This window comes from Mercenaria mercenaria, chromosome 12 (genome assembly GCF_021730395.1).
Source record: "Mercenaria mercenaria strain notata chromosome 12, MADL_Memer_1, whole genome shotgun sequence".
NCBI lineage: Eukaryota > Metazoa > Mollusca > Bivalvia > Venerida > Veneridae > Mercenaria > Mercenaria mercenaria.
Window position 1 is genome coordinate 41,101,340 of NC_069372.1, and position 17,486 is coordinate 41,118,825.

General features: G+C 35.1%; 1 protein-coding gene across 2 annotated transcripts in view; it reads left to right on the forward strand.

Annotated features, from left to right (window-relative positions):
- Positions 1–12,510, forward strand: part of LOC123533278 (protein hobbit-like) — a 37,391-nt gene extending 24,881 nt beyond the window's left edge. The window contains exons 16-19 of one of the 2 annotated variants that reach the window (XM_053519825.1): positions 6,446–6,517; positions 8,178–8,318; positions 9,345–9,455; positions 10,243–12,510. In XM_053519825.1, coding sequence (XP_053375800.1) covers positions 6,446–6,517; positions 8,178–8,318; positions 9,345–9,455; positions 10,243–10,296 — 378 coding nt within the window. In that variant the 3' untranslated portion in view covers positions 10,297–12,510. Of the gene's footprint in view, positions 1–1,112; positions 1,558–6,445; positions 6,518–8,177; positions 8,319–9,344; positions 9,456–10,242 lie in introns of those variants that run through there. The other variant, XM_053519826.1, reaches the window with a different exon arrangement.
- The last annotated feature ends 4,976 nt before the right edge of the window (positions 12,511–17,486 follow it).

A 17,486-nucleotide genomic window follows, 5' to 3' on the forward strand; every position in this document is an offset into this window, starting at 1 on the left:
ACAGATCTTTCAGTGTTCATTTTCATAAGCAGTAGTAACATAGATAGGACATTGATTAGCTTTTGTGAAAAGCTTTTGTTCTGTTCTAACTAGAATGGTATTGTAGTATTTATTGTTCCATGATAATAGACCTTGCATTCGCTGAATTACTCATGCTTTATACTAATATACCTTGCAATAACTGAATTATTCATGGTTCCATACAAATAGACCTTGCAAAAGCTGTTGTTTTTTTTTTTGCTTTATTCCATATTTAATTTAGTAGACTTGACAATTACTGAATTTTTCATGCTTCTATGCTAATAGACCTTGCAATGACTGAATTATTTATGGTTCCATATTAGTAGACCTTCCAATTACTGAATTATTTATGGTTCCATACTAGTAGACCTTGCAATTACTGAATTATTTATGGTTCCATACTAGTAGACCTTGCAATTACTGAATTATTTATGGTTCCATACTAGTAGACCTTGCAATTACTGAATTATTTATGGTTCCATACTAGTAGACCTTGCAATTACTGAATTATTCATGGTTCCATACTAGTAGACCTTGCAATTACTGAATTATTTATGGTTCCATACTAGTAGACCTTGCAATTACTGAATTATTTATGGTTCCATACTAGTAGACCTTGCAATTACTGAATTATTTATGGTTCCATACTAGTAGACCTTGCAATTACTGAATTATTTATGCTTCCATATATTCAAGTAGACCCTACTGTTACTGAATTATTCAGGATTCTATAGCAATAAATATGTCAATTTCTTCCATAATGTTTAAACCTTGTTTTTACTATATTATTCATGGTTCTTTACTACTAGACCTTGCTTTTACCATTTGATTTTTGCTGCTAGTTCACAATCTGTATTTTTGTTTGTTTTTTTAGGTAGTTCAGGTTTTCTATCTTTTATAGTAACTGACTTTTTTTACAGCACACCTGTATGATGGTTAAATGATAAAGCTTTAAGTTTTGGACTGATTCATTGTTGTGCCTCATTGATTTTAGCATATCATTATTTACACTTACTTCAGTTTTATTTACACCTTGAATGTGATCATTATGAGTACTTTCTTAACAAAATTATTTTGATTTTTGCTGTTAGAAAAAATCTGTTTACCTGCGACGTAACTCAACTGTCTCTTTATCCAGTGGAAAAATCTGCTATATCTCTACGATGAAGGTTTGGAGTTACTCCCTATATATTAATTGTTGTAGTATTGTCCGTTTTCGACTTCTCTATCAATATTGTTTAAACATGTTTGTATCTATATACTTTTGCATATTTAATTTCCCTTTAACTGAGATAATTCATACATGTCAGGTGAATTTTGAAGCTATTTCCAGTCAAACTTTGGTCACAACTCTCAGTATTACTCCATTTTGTCACTCAAAACTGAAAAATTCTTTGAAAGTGTAAGAAGTATGATAGAATATGCAATAGGATAGACAGATCAGAAATAGATCTTGTATAAATTTAAAAGAGTTATTCAGAACTGTTTTTCACAACTGATAGGGAAGTTTGTATTGCCTGGCCATATTTTCTTTCACTTTGTTATCTGGAAATGCTATTTTAAGGGTAAATATTTTATACTACGGAAAATCTTGAAATGTCAATAAGACTTATAGTTTAAGAAAGCCCCCTCAAGGCAGTTAGACATACAGTCAAACCTGTCTTATGGCGTGGTCACACTACACGTAGTTAATCGTAGTAAGGAACGATCGTAGCTGATCGTAGTTGATCGTACTAAGCGTAGTTACACGTAGATAATCGTAGTCAAACGTAGTAATGATCGTAGTTCGAACTTATGATTTGTCCGTAGTAAGCAAATAATTTTTCGACATGTTCAAAATCTGACTACGATTAACTACGATGTTTTGACCCTACTGTGACCGTAGTTTGAACGTAGTTGATCTTAGTTAAACGTACTTGATCGTACTTAACAGTAGTGTGTATCGTTTTTGATCGTAGTACAAGAAAAACACATCGACAGTACGGTTCAACTACGACCAACTAGGGCTCCACTACGGCTAAACTAAACAAGGGCTCCACTACGGCTAAACGCTTTTCCGTAGCTCAACGTAGTTGATCGTAATTTGTCGTAGTTGTTCGTACTTCGATCGTAGTATATACGTAGTGTAACGTAGTAACTCGTGGTAAGACATAGTGATACCCTATTTAACCCTACCCGATTTACTCGTAGTTGAACATAGTAAAACTGTTGTTCGTACTTACACGTACTTCAACGTACGACAAACTACGTTTAAAATGAACTACGAACAACTACGTGCTTGAACGTAAATGTGACCATTGCTTTAAGCAGCCAGCCAAGGAAGCAACAGTCTGACTGCTTAAGACAGGTGGCAGGTTAAGGTAAGTTAAAATGGGAACAAAAAATCAATTTTTGAAGCTAACTGACTAGCTGTTTAAGAAAAGTGGCAGCCTATAAAGCAGGTTCAACTTTATGCATAATAAAAACGAGTGTCAAGGTAGCAATTTTTACTCTGAATGAAGTTCATATTCAGATTAGTTTTACTCGGTTATACAGTGATCCAGTTGTCATTGTTGGAAAAGAATATTGAATATCTATTTAAGTAGCAAACTGCCAACATAGGTGAATTCTGAGTAATTTAAACATTCACAATCATGGTGGTTTGAAAAGTTGAATCCTGGAGACTCATCCTGTCTCAGCTGTCTGGCATGATTTTGGCAACAAGGGTCACGTATTGGGACAGAAACCACTATATTTAATGAATAATAATAAGTTAATTATCAAAATATTTGAAGCAAGACTAAAATGATTGCCATATATTAATAAGGTACAGTAGAATTCCGCTATTAAGACCACCCATGGTTCTTTGTAAAACTGGTCTTATTAGCGGTATGGTCTGATTAGTGGACAAGGCTATACGGGGAAGGTCTGGCAGATAATAACACATTGGAATACAATCAAGACGCAATAATGGCAAACACAGTGCTCAATTTATATGTACATGTAGCTTTATTTTCTTTAATTTCTTTAGCCTTAAATACTTGATCACTGTGTTAATCAAAGAATTACGGATCAAACTGTGTATTAATTAAGGACGCACTTAACTGATAATGATTTGAAATTTGTTCAGTTAAAGACAATTACAACAATATCAAACCTTTTCAAACTTCATTCTCCGCTGAAATCCCAAACGTATTTACATTAATAATAACAAACAAACACCGTTTAGATCTAATTAAATCCGTTTTAATCCAGTCAATTCGATCAGCGGGCATTCGTCTAATTACAAACAAATTAGTTAATTCAACAATTTCTTATGTTAAAATAGCGATGTAAAACACCAAACATCTTTAAATAACAATTTCAGACAATCAAACAGTTTGATACGTTGTTTTGATAACGTTTAAAAGACTTGTTAGCAATTAATGGATAAATACACAATGTACTCGCTTAACGTGTTAACACGATGTCGCACGTGTTAATTCCCACGGCGATTTGCGGTAACATACAGAAAAATTTGAGTGGTCGTAATTGCGGTGATTAATTAAGTGTGAAAAAATCAAACAGTTCTGAAATTGGTGGTCGCGTTAGTGGATTAGCGGTCTGGTTGCATTTTCGGACAAACAACCACAGTGACTGGTTTTAAGAAGGAAATATTCCGTTCTTTGCAAAATCGGTCGTATTAGGGCATATAGTAGCCAACAAAGTAGTTTGGGACACAAAACAGAGCCATATCTCATCAGTGGAGGCCATTCACAAAATCTGAAGTACTTTCTGATATAATACGTACAGGTCAGTGCAACCATTCAATGTGATACATGTATTGACCTGTGGTTATCATGTCATCTTTGAAACCATGTCCATTTCTGCATGTATCCATCCATTATAGCCTATGTAGCCAATTTGTTACATTGATGGTATACCTCCAGTAGTGTCCAGGTGTTGTCGTACTAGGAGTTCAAGGTTGCATTTTACAAATTTCAATAAATGTAGTCCTTTTCTGACACCAGCTGCTACTTTTTTCTTTCCATTTTATGAATTGTGGAAAATGTGCATGTCTTTTCTGCTTTCACTTACTCCTTGTAGTAAATTGCATGACATGATGGTCTCTTACCTCAGACATTTTATTTCTGGTAAGAGAATTTTTGTAAAAAAATTATCAGTATTAAGAGAGATAATAGATTTTCATATTTACAAATTTTAGTTATAATACTTTTCTTTGAATATAATATTTGTATGACTGTAAAAAAACACAGTATATGTACAGAACACAGTCATTTTTGTCTCACCCACTTTTAATGGAAGTGAGACTAAGTGGTCCAAATTCCAGAGGCAGCAGCAGCAGCGACGGCGACAGCAATGACAATTGGGAATAACTCAAAAACCGTTACATATAATTCTTTTCTTGTAGAATGTTTTAGAAACTAATTTTACACCCCGATGGTGAGTCCTGGCCTCCTAGTGATCTTGACCTTGAAGAAATTAGCAGTTTTTAGATTTTTTTGACGCCTTTGAAAATTAACAAAAATGACAATTTCTTAAAAACCGTTACATATATTGCTTTGAAACCTTGTAATTCTGCCCCCCTAGTGACATTGACCTTGAAGAAATTAGCATTGTTTAGATTTTTCAATGCCTTTGAAAATTCACAAAATTGACAATTTCTCAAAATCCGTTACCACCTGCCAATTAATTATAAATCAGTTTATTATCCCCCGACGAAAGTCGGAGGGATATAGCTTTGGCGTTGTCCGTCTGTCTTCACGTCCGTCCTTCCATCCGCCCAGAGCCATATCTAGGAAATGGTTGGGAATATTTATATAAAACTTCATATACATGTTCACCACAATGGGTTTTTGCGGCCCGCCAAGTTTCAGTCAGATTGCCCTAGTAACACCAGAGTTATGGCCCTTAGAAGTTTTTAGTGTAAACTATATAGGGTACTTTAAATATGGCAATTTCTGCATCATAACTTTTGATATATTTGACCTAGAACTATGAAACTTAAACAGACTTTAGATCACCATAATGTGGTTGTGTACACACAATTTCGTTCAGATTTATTTTGTAAATTAAGAGTTATTGCCCTTTAATTGTATAAAAATCCACATATTTGTACATAACAAACTTACCATTTGGTAGAATTTCATTAAATTTATTTCATTCTTTTCCATGAACATTAATTGTAAACATGTGAACTTGTGTACCCACACCTGGTCACCCCCTTACCTTGATCATACCCCCTACCCCACTCCTGACCCCCCCCACCCCCACCAAAAAATAAAAAAATAAAAAAAAAATTATTCCTTATTTTAGATTTTTTTTTTAAACAAACGTCATATACATGTTCACCGCTATGAGGTTATGGGGCCCATCAATTTTTAGTCAGATTGCCCAAGTAACACCAGAGTTATCGCCCTTAGAATTTCTAGTGTTAACTATATAGGGTACTGTAAATATGGCAATTTCTGCATCATAACTTTTGATATATTTGACCTAGAACTATGAAACTTAAACAGAATTTAGAGCACTATAATATGGTTGTGCACACACAATTTCGTACAGATTTCTTTTGTAACTTCAGAGTTACTGCCCTTTAATTGTCTAAAAATCTACATATTTGTACATAACAAACTTACCATTTGGCAGAATTTCATTAAATTTCTTTTCCCTGAACATTTATTATTAACATGTGAAGTTGTTCACCCACACCTGGTCACCCACTTGCCTTGGTCACACCCCCTCCCCCTCCCCCCCCCCCCCCAAATTTTTTTTCATGCCATTTTTTTTATTTTTTTCAAACCTACCATGAATATTTATCAACATGCAAGTTGTACCATTCCCCCTACTTGCATTTCAATTAGCTGCATTTAATTTTAAAAGTTAAGCTTAATACAGTAAGCATATCCCATTCAAAATAAATTCTTTATCAGGTTCAAAGTATCATACATTTATTATGTACTCTATAATTAAACATTTGTTTTCTGTTAAATTGATTTTGACTAATGAAATTATTTGCTTCTTATTAACATCCTTAACTTTTTGCTGGATATATTTTTTTGCCATTCCTCACCACAAACCCTTTCGGCGGGGGATACAAATTCATCGAATTTGCTTATATATTTTGTGTTTTAATCTGTAGTCTTCTTTTGATACATTTAAAGTAAATAAATATGTTGCTGTTATTTAAGAAAGAATTTGGCAGACTATTATTTGGTGAAAATCTAGTGTTTCTTTTTGTGTCCAGTACTAACGATAGGTTTTATGTCATTTTTTAGAGCATGTGAAGCACACAGTCAAATTTATGAAAGGTCATTTAAAGAAGTAGATTTTTTAATAATGTTTGTCATTTTCTGGTGTTTAAATAGAGTAAAACGTTTCCTTTTCTTTGATAGGATCCAAGTGGTTAGTTCAGGAGAGTTATTTTGTTGATTTTTTTTTTCAGGAAAGAGCTGCCAACAACAATACCTTCTTGTACATCAAGATCCCAGAGGTGTCCTTAAGAGTTTCTTATAAGGTAATTTGTTTGAAATTCGCTCAATTACAAGAATTTATGCAGTTTTGCATTTAAACATTTTAAGTTAAAATTTTTTTAGATATGAATCTTTCATTCTTCCTTATACATATTACATGCTAATACCAGTACAGATGTTTTTATGCCCCTTGGGCATATAGCGATTGAACTGTCTGTCCATTTGTCTGTCCCTATGAACCAGATTTCCTACAGCCGATTTAGTTCATACACACACACACACAACAATCCTTGTTGCAAGACCTACAAACTGAATATAAATGACCTTGACCCTCTTATGACCTTCACCTTCAAACTTAAAAGCTTAATAAACAGCACTTCTTAATAAACTTAAAGCCTCTAATTACAACATATTTGGTCATACACCTTGGGGTGTGATTTTGCATTTTGAAAACTCAGCTCCTTGTTTATCCTATGAATAATGTACTTATGGTACATATACATTGAAGGTAATATATGTACATATGGTTTTGTGTTATGAATAATTAGCACTTGCAGTACATATACATGGAATGTTTTGACATACAGACTGGTCTACAGTTTAATGTTTAGCTTTGATTACGATTCAAAACATTGAATATCAGTCTGAATCTTTACATCCCTGCAAACAGAGTTTGAAAGAGAGTATATTTCATAAGAGTGTTTTGTGAATTCTGTTGCAAAAAATTGTTGGGAGAAATACCTCACACTTTCAAAGGAATTTCAGTGTAATATTCTTGTACTGAATCACCATGAATGATAGATGTGCATTACATATGTCCAAGTATTGCAGAATTATGTGCTCTTGTTTCCTCTAACAAGCAGTATTGTGAAAGTATTAGTCCCTGTCAGTGATAAGTCTAGTTTCTATTGTTTTAATCTGTCTTTAGAAAATAGTTTTTCCTGTATTCTTTATGTAACATGAATATTGTAAAAGGCTAGTGTATCTTATGAAACTTGATAGGAATGCATCAGTTATGTTGCTTCTTCATTCTTGTAGCAGGTACTGCACATTACAGTTATTATGCCTTCCCTCGAAGAAGGAGGGGTATATTGCATTGTAGATGTCTGTCTGTCGGTTGGTCAGTAGGTCCATAGACCAGTCGGGTTTCCGGATGATAACTCAAGAATGCTTGGGCCTAGGATCATGAATGTTGATATGGAGGTTGATCATGACTAACAGATTACCCCTATTGATTTTGAGGTCTGTAGGTCAAAAGTCAAGGTCATAGTGACCCAGAACAGTTAAACCAGTTCCAGAAGATAACTCAAGAATGCTTTGGCCAAGGATCAGGAAAGTTGATAGGGAGGTTGGTCATGACATGCAGATGACTCCCATTGATTTTGAGATCAGTAGGTCAAAGGTCAAGGTCACAGTGAAGCAGAACAGTTAATTTAGATGGTATATTTGGTGGATTTAATTCATACCACACTTGGCAATCCTAAACGGGGTGATCGATATACTGAAATGCGTCATGATATATCTGTCAGGCTATTTAGCGTGTCCCACAGGTGTACTGAATTGATGTACTCACAACGAGCACCCATACTGAAATGTTTTCAAATTGGGCCACGTAGGAGTACCTGGCAAAATAGGGGTACATGATGGAGCCCACCTTATATATTAACGTTTTGGTAAGATATGTGCATGTTTTTGCTCTTACAGGGAGAAAAGGAGAAGAATATAGAGGATGTACATGATTTCAGTTTGGTATTACCTACACTAGAATACCATAACTGTATATGGACATGGTTTGATCTACTCTGGGCAATGAAGAATGATAGCAAGAGGGTGCTCATATCTCAGGTAGTAATGTGAACTATGGAATTTCAGTTGCACATGCCATTGCTTAATGCCAACTGTGCATTGTCATTTGTCAATGATATGTAGAATCTGTTTCTCACAAAATATTTTCTTCATGCGTAACATATTCTTTGTTTCATTTTATCTCTAGTTTTTAGTGGGCCATTTAGAAATATTTGTATAATGGCAATGAAATTTTCTGCCTTCTGCATAATTTAAGACTGAGGTGTATTCAAGAATACTAAAAGCTTGTCAATAATTTTATGTTTGCTAACATGCTATCATTTTGCTGTGTAACTACCATTTCTGAGGATTTGTGAAGATCCTTCTTAGAATTTTGCTTTCAGCAATCACAAAAATCTGTGGACAATTTAGGCAAATGACAATTTGCTTTATCCAGCTAATAATCCATATTTAACTCAATAGTTAATGACATCATAATTTGAGTTGTGCATACTGGAAGCTTAGGGGAAAAGATAACACCCAGTTACTTAAAACTTTAACCAGCTGTTAAACTAACTGCCAAAATTCAAAATATTTGTCAAGATGGGAAACTCTGGTATGATGTTTTGAATTTACTATAAACCACATTTAATGTTCATAATCCTTAATTTATACGATTGCTTTTCTTAACCTTTAGCCATCTGGCGGCGAGTTATTCTGCCTTTGCGACCAGTGCAGACCAAGATTAGCCTGCACATCCGTGCAGGCTAATCATGGTCTGCACTGTTCGCTATTCAGTCAGTAAATTTTCAGTGAACACCCCTTTGAATAATAAATGGTACTGCCCAAATTGAATGATGGACCAGTTCATTTTTGAAATTTAGCAGGGTAAATGTTAAGTATTCTAAATGTCGAAATATGACCAACATTTTATTCACCTGTTAAAGTTTCAAACATCTTGGTGTAGGTAGGCAAGAACATTGTTTCCTTGGACCTTAACACTATGCTACAGCAGACTGTTACAATAAAATTTAATTGAAAGGCATCGAAATATTTCTATGAATAGCACTTAAATTTTTCTAACAGGCCATCAAGCAGAAGTTACATATGAGGAGTAGACTGACTGAGGAACCACCTGTAACTGACGTACAACAGGAAGAGGATAAGGCTAAAATGCTGCTGGGTGCTAAACTTCTGGTATGTCTTTGTCATCTTCTCTTAGAATGCCAAATGAATGGTTCTCTATGTAGGTAAAGATCTGTTTTGTAGAACTGACTGAAAGAAGCGAACCTGAGTAAACGCTCATATATACAGTTTCAGTTTACAAGACCTTATTGAACTCTTAGGCATTAGATTTGTGAAAACAATAAGAGCACTGACAACAAGAAATTTTGCCTCATATTGGGACATATACACAAATTCCTGCAGAAGTATAGATTGTGTTATGCAGAATAAACATGTTAACAGAATAAATTACAAAATGAAAGGTCACTGCCCTTTCAGGAAGCATTGCCATGTCATTGGCTGAAGCAAAAGTAGTTCAGTTTGGATTTTTTTTTTATGATTTTACAGAGTATTGTTTTTGTTTTTGAGTGACATTATTGGAATCCACTGAAATGTAGAATTAAACTTCACAAGACCTGAATCAAAGAGCTATAAAAAAGTATTTTATACACCTTTGCCTCAGTCAAACAGAGCTGCTTTTTATTTTATTTTTGCTGGGTTTTTTTCTGCTTCTGAAGGACTTTATAATTGATTTAATTTGATACAATTATATCATTGTACTGGTTTTGATGTTAAAAAGTCAGCAGCTTATCCACTTACCATGAAATTGTAGTTTCTTACTTCAACTAACTGTTAGTGAAATAACATACTGTGTAACATAATATACAAACAACTTTCCAAGTGTTATAAACTGAAATACCCAAAATAGATGTATACTTTGAAAACTGTTCTAACAGTTAATTGTTTTTTCTCTCTTCAGGCTCCTCAGGAAAAACCAGCCAAGAAAACACTGTTTGGAAAATCACAGAAGTAGTTCCAAATAAACTTGACAAAGATAACTATTATTTCAGCAAAATCCTAGGAGAGGAATATATTATTGTTAAAGATTGTGTAAGGCTTGGCAGCAGTTACTTGATAGTTAGTCAATGTTTTTCACATGCCGTGACCTTGGACATATACACTACTTCACAGAGCTTTTGCTTTGACCGTACATGTATTTGCATTGTCTTTCATAAATTGTAAGAGTTGAATTTGCAAGACACATTTGCCTGAAGATCATTTTGTTGCATTGTTTACTTATGATATGTTGATGGCCCTTTCCTGTGTTAAACTCAAAATACACTTTAGTTTATGTATGCCTTAAAAATTACTGAATTACCTACTTAACACTCCACATTTTTAACTGGATCATAATAAAACATTGTAGTATGATTGTCCCTATGATACCTAGGTCAGACATGAAACTAAACTATCTTGGTGAAGAACTAGGTCAGTAGATTAAATAATAGAGAGACTTAGTTAATACTCAAAAGGCCACTTTTTCTACCCTGGTCTTCATGATACTTGACCAGAATGTTTATCTGTATAAAATCTAGGGTAAATTTATAACTTGGTTACATGGGTAAAATACTGGGTCACCAGGTGGGAACATTGAAAAACTTGGTTTATGATAGTCTTGATTTACGTGAAATATTGTCAGGATGTTTGCTTTTATGAAACCTGTTTTAAGGATAACATGGTGTAATAGGCCTCAATTTCACCAAAAGCGTGCACACAACTTGATAATGTAAGCTTTAAAAATGTAAAACGATAGAAATAAGGTGCATATTGACAAGTTATATAATGATTGAAATTCTCAAGAATTTCCTTTAGATTACCTCCCCTGATTATTTTAGTTTTTTATGAGTTATCTCCCCTGAAAACTAGAAAAAATGATTTTCTCCTTTTCCCTAAGGGGAATTTAGATTTCTTTTTGATATTTGTATCAGAATCATATAATGCAGCTTTCTACCGCAAAATTTTCTCAAAACTCGAGTTCAGATTATCATAATCAAAGAAATTATATATTCCCCATAGGCATCAATTTTATTTTCAATACCGATTATCTCTCCAAAAAATGATAAAATTTGAAAAATCTCTCCGTGAAAAGTTTTTAATTTTGAATGTCTTTAAAGTGACCAAATTTCATTTAAATATTACCATCCAGTTACAAGATATGAAATATGGCTATTACACCATGTTATCATTTAATGTATCACGGAAGTGTTCCTTAAGTAACCATGGTGGACAGATAGCTCAGTGGTTTGCACACTGGCCTTCCAATCCTGAGGTTGGGGGTTCGATCCCCGGCAGCTACTCGGGAAGTTTCAGAAACGCTTTTCAGTGTTTCCCACCCAACTAGAGGTGTACTGGTCAGGAACACTGGTATCAGTGCTATATACTGGGCACGTTAAAGAACCAGGCTGTCTATTCGAAACGAGCTAGGCTAAGTTAGCCGGAAAAGCCTGTATCTGATTTCTGATCTCTCTGTCGTGGGGGCTTTGTCTCACTCTGTCCCTCTGGTCAGATTGCTCTGTGTCTGTACTAGTAGAGGATGAATTATGCGCCCTTTGTGGCTGCATTTGAACTATGTAAAGCGCCTTTGAACGTGAAATTGATGATGAAAAGGGCTCTATATAAATCTAGTATAATTATAATAATAATGTTCCAAGTTTGATCAAATTATTCCAGTTTGTTGAAAAAAACATGGCCACCAGAGGAGGTGTATGTAAACACCATTTCATATATGTACATGTATACAGTATTTACTACATGCATATAGTGGATACTTTAAAAATCCGAAAATGCTAACTCAATTTCAAAATAATTACACAGATATTTTCCATTTGCGACCTGGTCGATAAAAATTGCTCGGACGATATGTGAAACTCATGTGAGTGATCTAGGGCCGTCATGACTCTCTTGTTGTTTGTTTGTGTGTTTAACATTGATTGTTTAGGAAGTTAACCAAAATAAGTTCAAAATTATGTAGAGTAAATATTTTAAGTTCTGTTAAAGGGGTGCAATACTTTTGATAGATATTTTTAGAATTTGTAAAATTATTTGTATTGTTATGAGTAAATGCAGCTTATTCTTAGGTTGCTACATTTTCTTTGAATGCTGATTTTAGCTAATGTTATTTATTATGGTATGCTGTTATTTATATACATGTATATTTATTAAAGAAAATAAAGGTCACTAACTATCATTTGTTTGTGTTTCATCAAATAAACCCCTCAGCTGGGTTTTCTCATCATATCTGTTTTGTCTTTTAACCCAGCAGTTTATTGTCATCTTATTGACTTTGGTCTCTCACCCAGGGCAACATCTGTCAAAATTAATAGTACTAACTATTTTCATTGCTAAGATTACAGTGATTTTAGCTGACTATTTGAAGATAGGTAGAGCTATTGGACTTGCACGTGCATAAGCGTCTGTGTCCCAATTTGAATATGGTTTTGTATGTAAAATGGTATGTCGGTACCCACAAATCGGAATAGATTGAAACTTCACACACTTGTTCACTGTGATGATCTGACGTGCAGTGCAGAGGTTACATAACTACATTTTTACAAATTATGCTCCTTTTTCGACTTGGCAATTTTTGGTTTTGTTTTGGATGTAAGCCGATAGCTCAGTACCCATTAATGAGAATGGATTGAAACTTAACACGCTTGTCCGCTGTGATGGAGCTGACATGCATTCTACAAGTTCCATAATTCTGTATTGCATTTTTACAAAATCGTGATCATTTTTCAACTTTTATTTTAATTCAGTAAGTTTGTGGAATTGTCGAGCGTTACTGTCCTCACAACTCTTGTTATACAGAAAATTGGTTTGATTTTAAAATAACAAAAAAAAAAAAACAAAACGCCTTGGCCTTGTCTTCATAGGATTGCTGTCTATGGTCAGAATATGACTCTTTGCTTTGAGGTTAAGTAGGTCAAAGGTCAAGGCCATAGACTGACAACGGCTTCAGTTCAATAACTATGTATATCTTGCACCAACTTCGAACAAAATTTATATTGTGACTGCCTGTGCACAAAAGGTCTAGACGTATTGGAATTTTAACTGGTCTCCAATGATATGAGATCATTTTAGCCGACCTTGAAGTTTCATTGAATGACGACTGCCTGTGGCCAATAGATAGCACGCATTTCTGTTTTCGACAAATTGTCAAAGGTCAAGGTCACATTTACACCGAGCCTGAAAACGGATTCCAAGTAATAGTAGAGCGCACAGGCATCTAGTCATAGAATTTCACAGGTAGATTATTTTAGGGGTAAGGTCACGGTATCCTGTAGCCAGAAAACGTTTTCCCCGTCAACTAGATGGGGCTTGTACCTACCTACATCAAACTTCAAAAGAATGATCGACTGATTTTGCTCGAATTCGGCTGAGAAGCACCACTTGTCGCAAGCTAAATATAATGTTTCTGTTACTTTAAGTCACAGTGACCCGATATCACTAAGGCTTGTAATATCTTCATCCTGATCTTGTTCGTGTGTTTGTTTTGGGGTTAACGTCGTTTTTTTTTTCAACAGGATTTCAGTCATGTAACGGCGGGCAGTTCACCTAACCAGTGTTCCTGGATTCTGTACCAGTACAAACCTAGTCTCCGCAAGTAACTGCCCCATATGAATCAGAGGTGGAGGGAGGACGAATGAGTTCAGACACGGTGTCTTTTATCAAATCGGCACGTAGAACATACGCCCTGCCTGGGGATCGAACTCCTGACCCTGCGATCCGTAGACCAACGCTCTCCCTACTGAGGTAAGCGGGCGCGCTTCATCCTGATCTTGCAACTGAATTAATTCGGCAGCGCAGTACCCTTTACTGCAGTTCAAAAGCTAACTGTTTCATTGCGATTGAGGAAAGAACACTTAAATCACAGTGCCCGATATTACCAAAGCTTATATAACGTTTGCATCACGTGCGGTTTTCACTTTGTCCGGTGTAAAATTTCAATTTTGTCCAAATTGTGACCGTCATCCTGCTCTACCTAATGCACGAATTCGACATCGCAACGCCTTGAAGTGCAGTTCAAAAGATATTAATACCGTTATTATTTCATTGCAATTTAGCGAAAAGCTCCGTAGTGGCAAGACATCAAGCGTTTCACTCTTTCTGCTACTGTAAAAGCAGAAATTTTGGCGAGGGTTTAATTTTAGCTATATTCGCGAACCCTTCATCTCGCGAAATTAATCCTTGCGTAAATATTCACCATTAGTATTATTCAAATTCAAGTAGTATACCGTTTTTACAATTTTTCGAATATTTAATCTCGCGCACATACTCAAAATTTCAAATTCGCGAAATGTTGACCCAGTGAAAATGTGTGCTTTTACAGTATGTAAACTTATCCATCGTAACCTTACAATTGAACGAATTCGGCCGCGCAGTACCTCTTAATACATTTCACAAGACCTGTGCAAAAAATGGTATTTTTAAGGGTACCGTTCCTGGCGGTTTCGGTACTCATTTTTAACGTAGGCCACTGCTTCGGCTTCTAGGACTCTCCTAGCATGAATAGAAGGCAAAATATGCAGGTCGCCAAAATCATCTCAAAACTCGTATATCGAGCAGGTCCCTGCCAGTGCAGAAATGACAAATTTTAAGGGTACCGTTTCTGACCGTTTCGGTAGTTATTTTTCAAAGTAGGGCACTGCTTGGTCTCATTAGAACTGCCCTCCCAAGTATAAGTTACAAGCAAAATAAGCGAGTAGCCAAAATCATCCTTAAACTCGAATTTCCTACAGGTTCCGACCTGTGCAGAAAAAGCAATGTTTAATAGTACCCCTGGCTGTTTCGGTAGTTAATTTTCAAAGTAGATCACTGCCTGGTCTTCTAGGCCAATCCAGCATTAATTGCAACCACAGTATGAAGGCTCCCAAAATCATCCCAAAACTAAATTTTCACACGCGTCCCGACCTGTGCAGAAATGACGATTGTTAAGGATACCGTTCTGGGCAATTTCGATAGTTATTTTTCAAAGTAGGTCACCGCTTGGGCTTCTATGACTGTCTAAGCGTGAATTGCAAGCAAAATATGCGGTTCCCCAAACCATCCCAAAACTCGAATTTCGCACAAGTCCACCCCTATGCATAAAAGACGATTTTTAGGCGTACCTTTCCTGGAAAGTTTCAGTGCTTATATTTCAAAGCAGGTCACTGCTTGGGCTTCTAGGAATCTCCTAGCATGAATTGTCAACAAAAGATGTGGGTTCCCGTAATCACCCCAAACTACCAAAGATGTGAAAAATGATACCAGTAGCTCCCTTGTTTGGTGCTCAGCATTAAAAGGGAAACTGGTCTCTTCTCTCATACCCTCGTGGCGGTGGATTCCACCAGGATTGAGGTGTCCAGAGTGATTAATATAAGTTGTAGAACTTGTTTCACAATCGACCAAAAATATAGCGTAAACTAACAGTAATATAAACAATTTTGTTATCTGCCTTTGAGGCCCGCATGAGGACATCCAATATGTAGTCTCGTTATATAAAGTCGTTTTACTATCGGACTAAAAAGGTAATGGATTAAATTGCTGTGAATGCAACTGGTAATTTGCATTTTATCAGCTGCTAAACACCTTAGGTAAATTTTCATTTGCATAATATTTTCATGCATCAAAAACAATTCACGAGATACATACATGATTCAAACTAAAACTATCACTATTACTTTAAAAGTTACTTTTGTAGAAAACAAAGGAATCTAACTTTTGTGTAAACTTCAGGATGAAAATACAAACTTTGATAATAATTTTATATATTGGTTTCGTTCGATGCACCAAGAAGGAAATGTTTGACCAAGCGTTTGAACAAGATCTGGAAAGGTATATAGAAAATACAATGGAATGTCACCGTCTCCCTGGGCTGACAATATCTGTTGTTAAAGGTATCATTTTTAACATTTGCAACAAACATAATTTAAGTGTACATTTGCTACAGATTTACCCTAAGCCTTTTTTTACGCAAGGGAAACAATCTAACTATATAGTGAAATTTTTGAGTGAACACAGTTTCTTAATCCTAATCCTGCCCATGTTATATCAGTGCAAAGGAAAAGTAACCTATCTATGATAAATGCCATGTATAATCACATAGTTATGCATCTAACAGTCTTGAAACTGATTTCTTCGATTTTCTCATATTTTTAGATATTTTTCCCATACTTTGACGCAATGTATGGGTAGTTGAGATTGTTCTCTTTCCAGCAGTAGCCTTTTCAACATATTTCACCTTGTGAAATTCTGTGGGTTTTGACTTTTTTAAAAAAATCGTCTGTTTGTTGACAAATTTCACCACAAAAATGTCCTACTTTTCCCTAGGGCAATCAATCATTTGATCTTTACATAGTTTTGTATTGAGGTTGCTAATCCATGTGGCAAATGTACATGCTTTTTTCATGGTTAGAGGTAAACAGTGGGTAGTTTGGATAAGGTACTAGGTCAATTGACACCTAAGCCTATCATAAAGTCTTTGCGGAGTTGTCTCCATTTTTTCCAAATATTTCATCCGTGATCATTTTTTTCAGCTCAAATAACTCTTTTTCAGGAAATGATATTTTGATAATTTTTTCAGTCCTTGTATTCTGATGCAGATAACTTCACATATATATAATATAGATAGCTCCTACTTGAAGTTTGTATTTTCAGTTACAATGCCTACATTTGCTTATTTTGATAATATTTTTCTCATAACGTTTCTCATATTTTCATGAGTAAAATTATTATTATTGTTATTATTATTAATTAAGTCACATTCTTGCATAAAACCTTTGTTTTTTGCTGACTTCGGGCATACAAAAACGAGGAGAAAACGTGTACAAACAAGGAGATTCTCGTGAGCACGCACTGTTTGTGAACGTTTTGGATATGTTGTTACGGGTCCAACCACAGGAGCCTGAAATTCTATCCAAAAGCCACGAAAAGTCTGTATATTAAAAAAGACCACTCTTCTATATAATAATGTGTTTTTTATTATATAGAAGGGGGTCTTTTTTCATATACAGACTTTTTGTGGCTTTTGGATAGAATTTCAGGCTCCTGTGGTCCAACGTAGACAAAAATAGACACCGGATCAGTTTTAGTTCAAGCGGAAAGGTCCGAGACTTATTAAATTTTCATTAGATATCACGTTTTAACCTTACGTTACTTTCAACATGCAGAAAAATATTTCCAGCA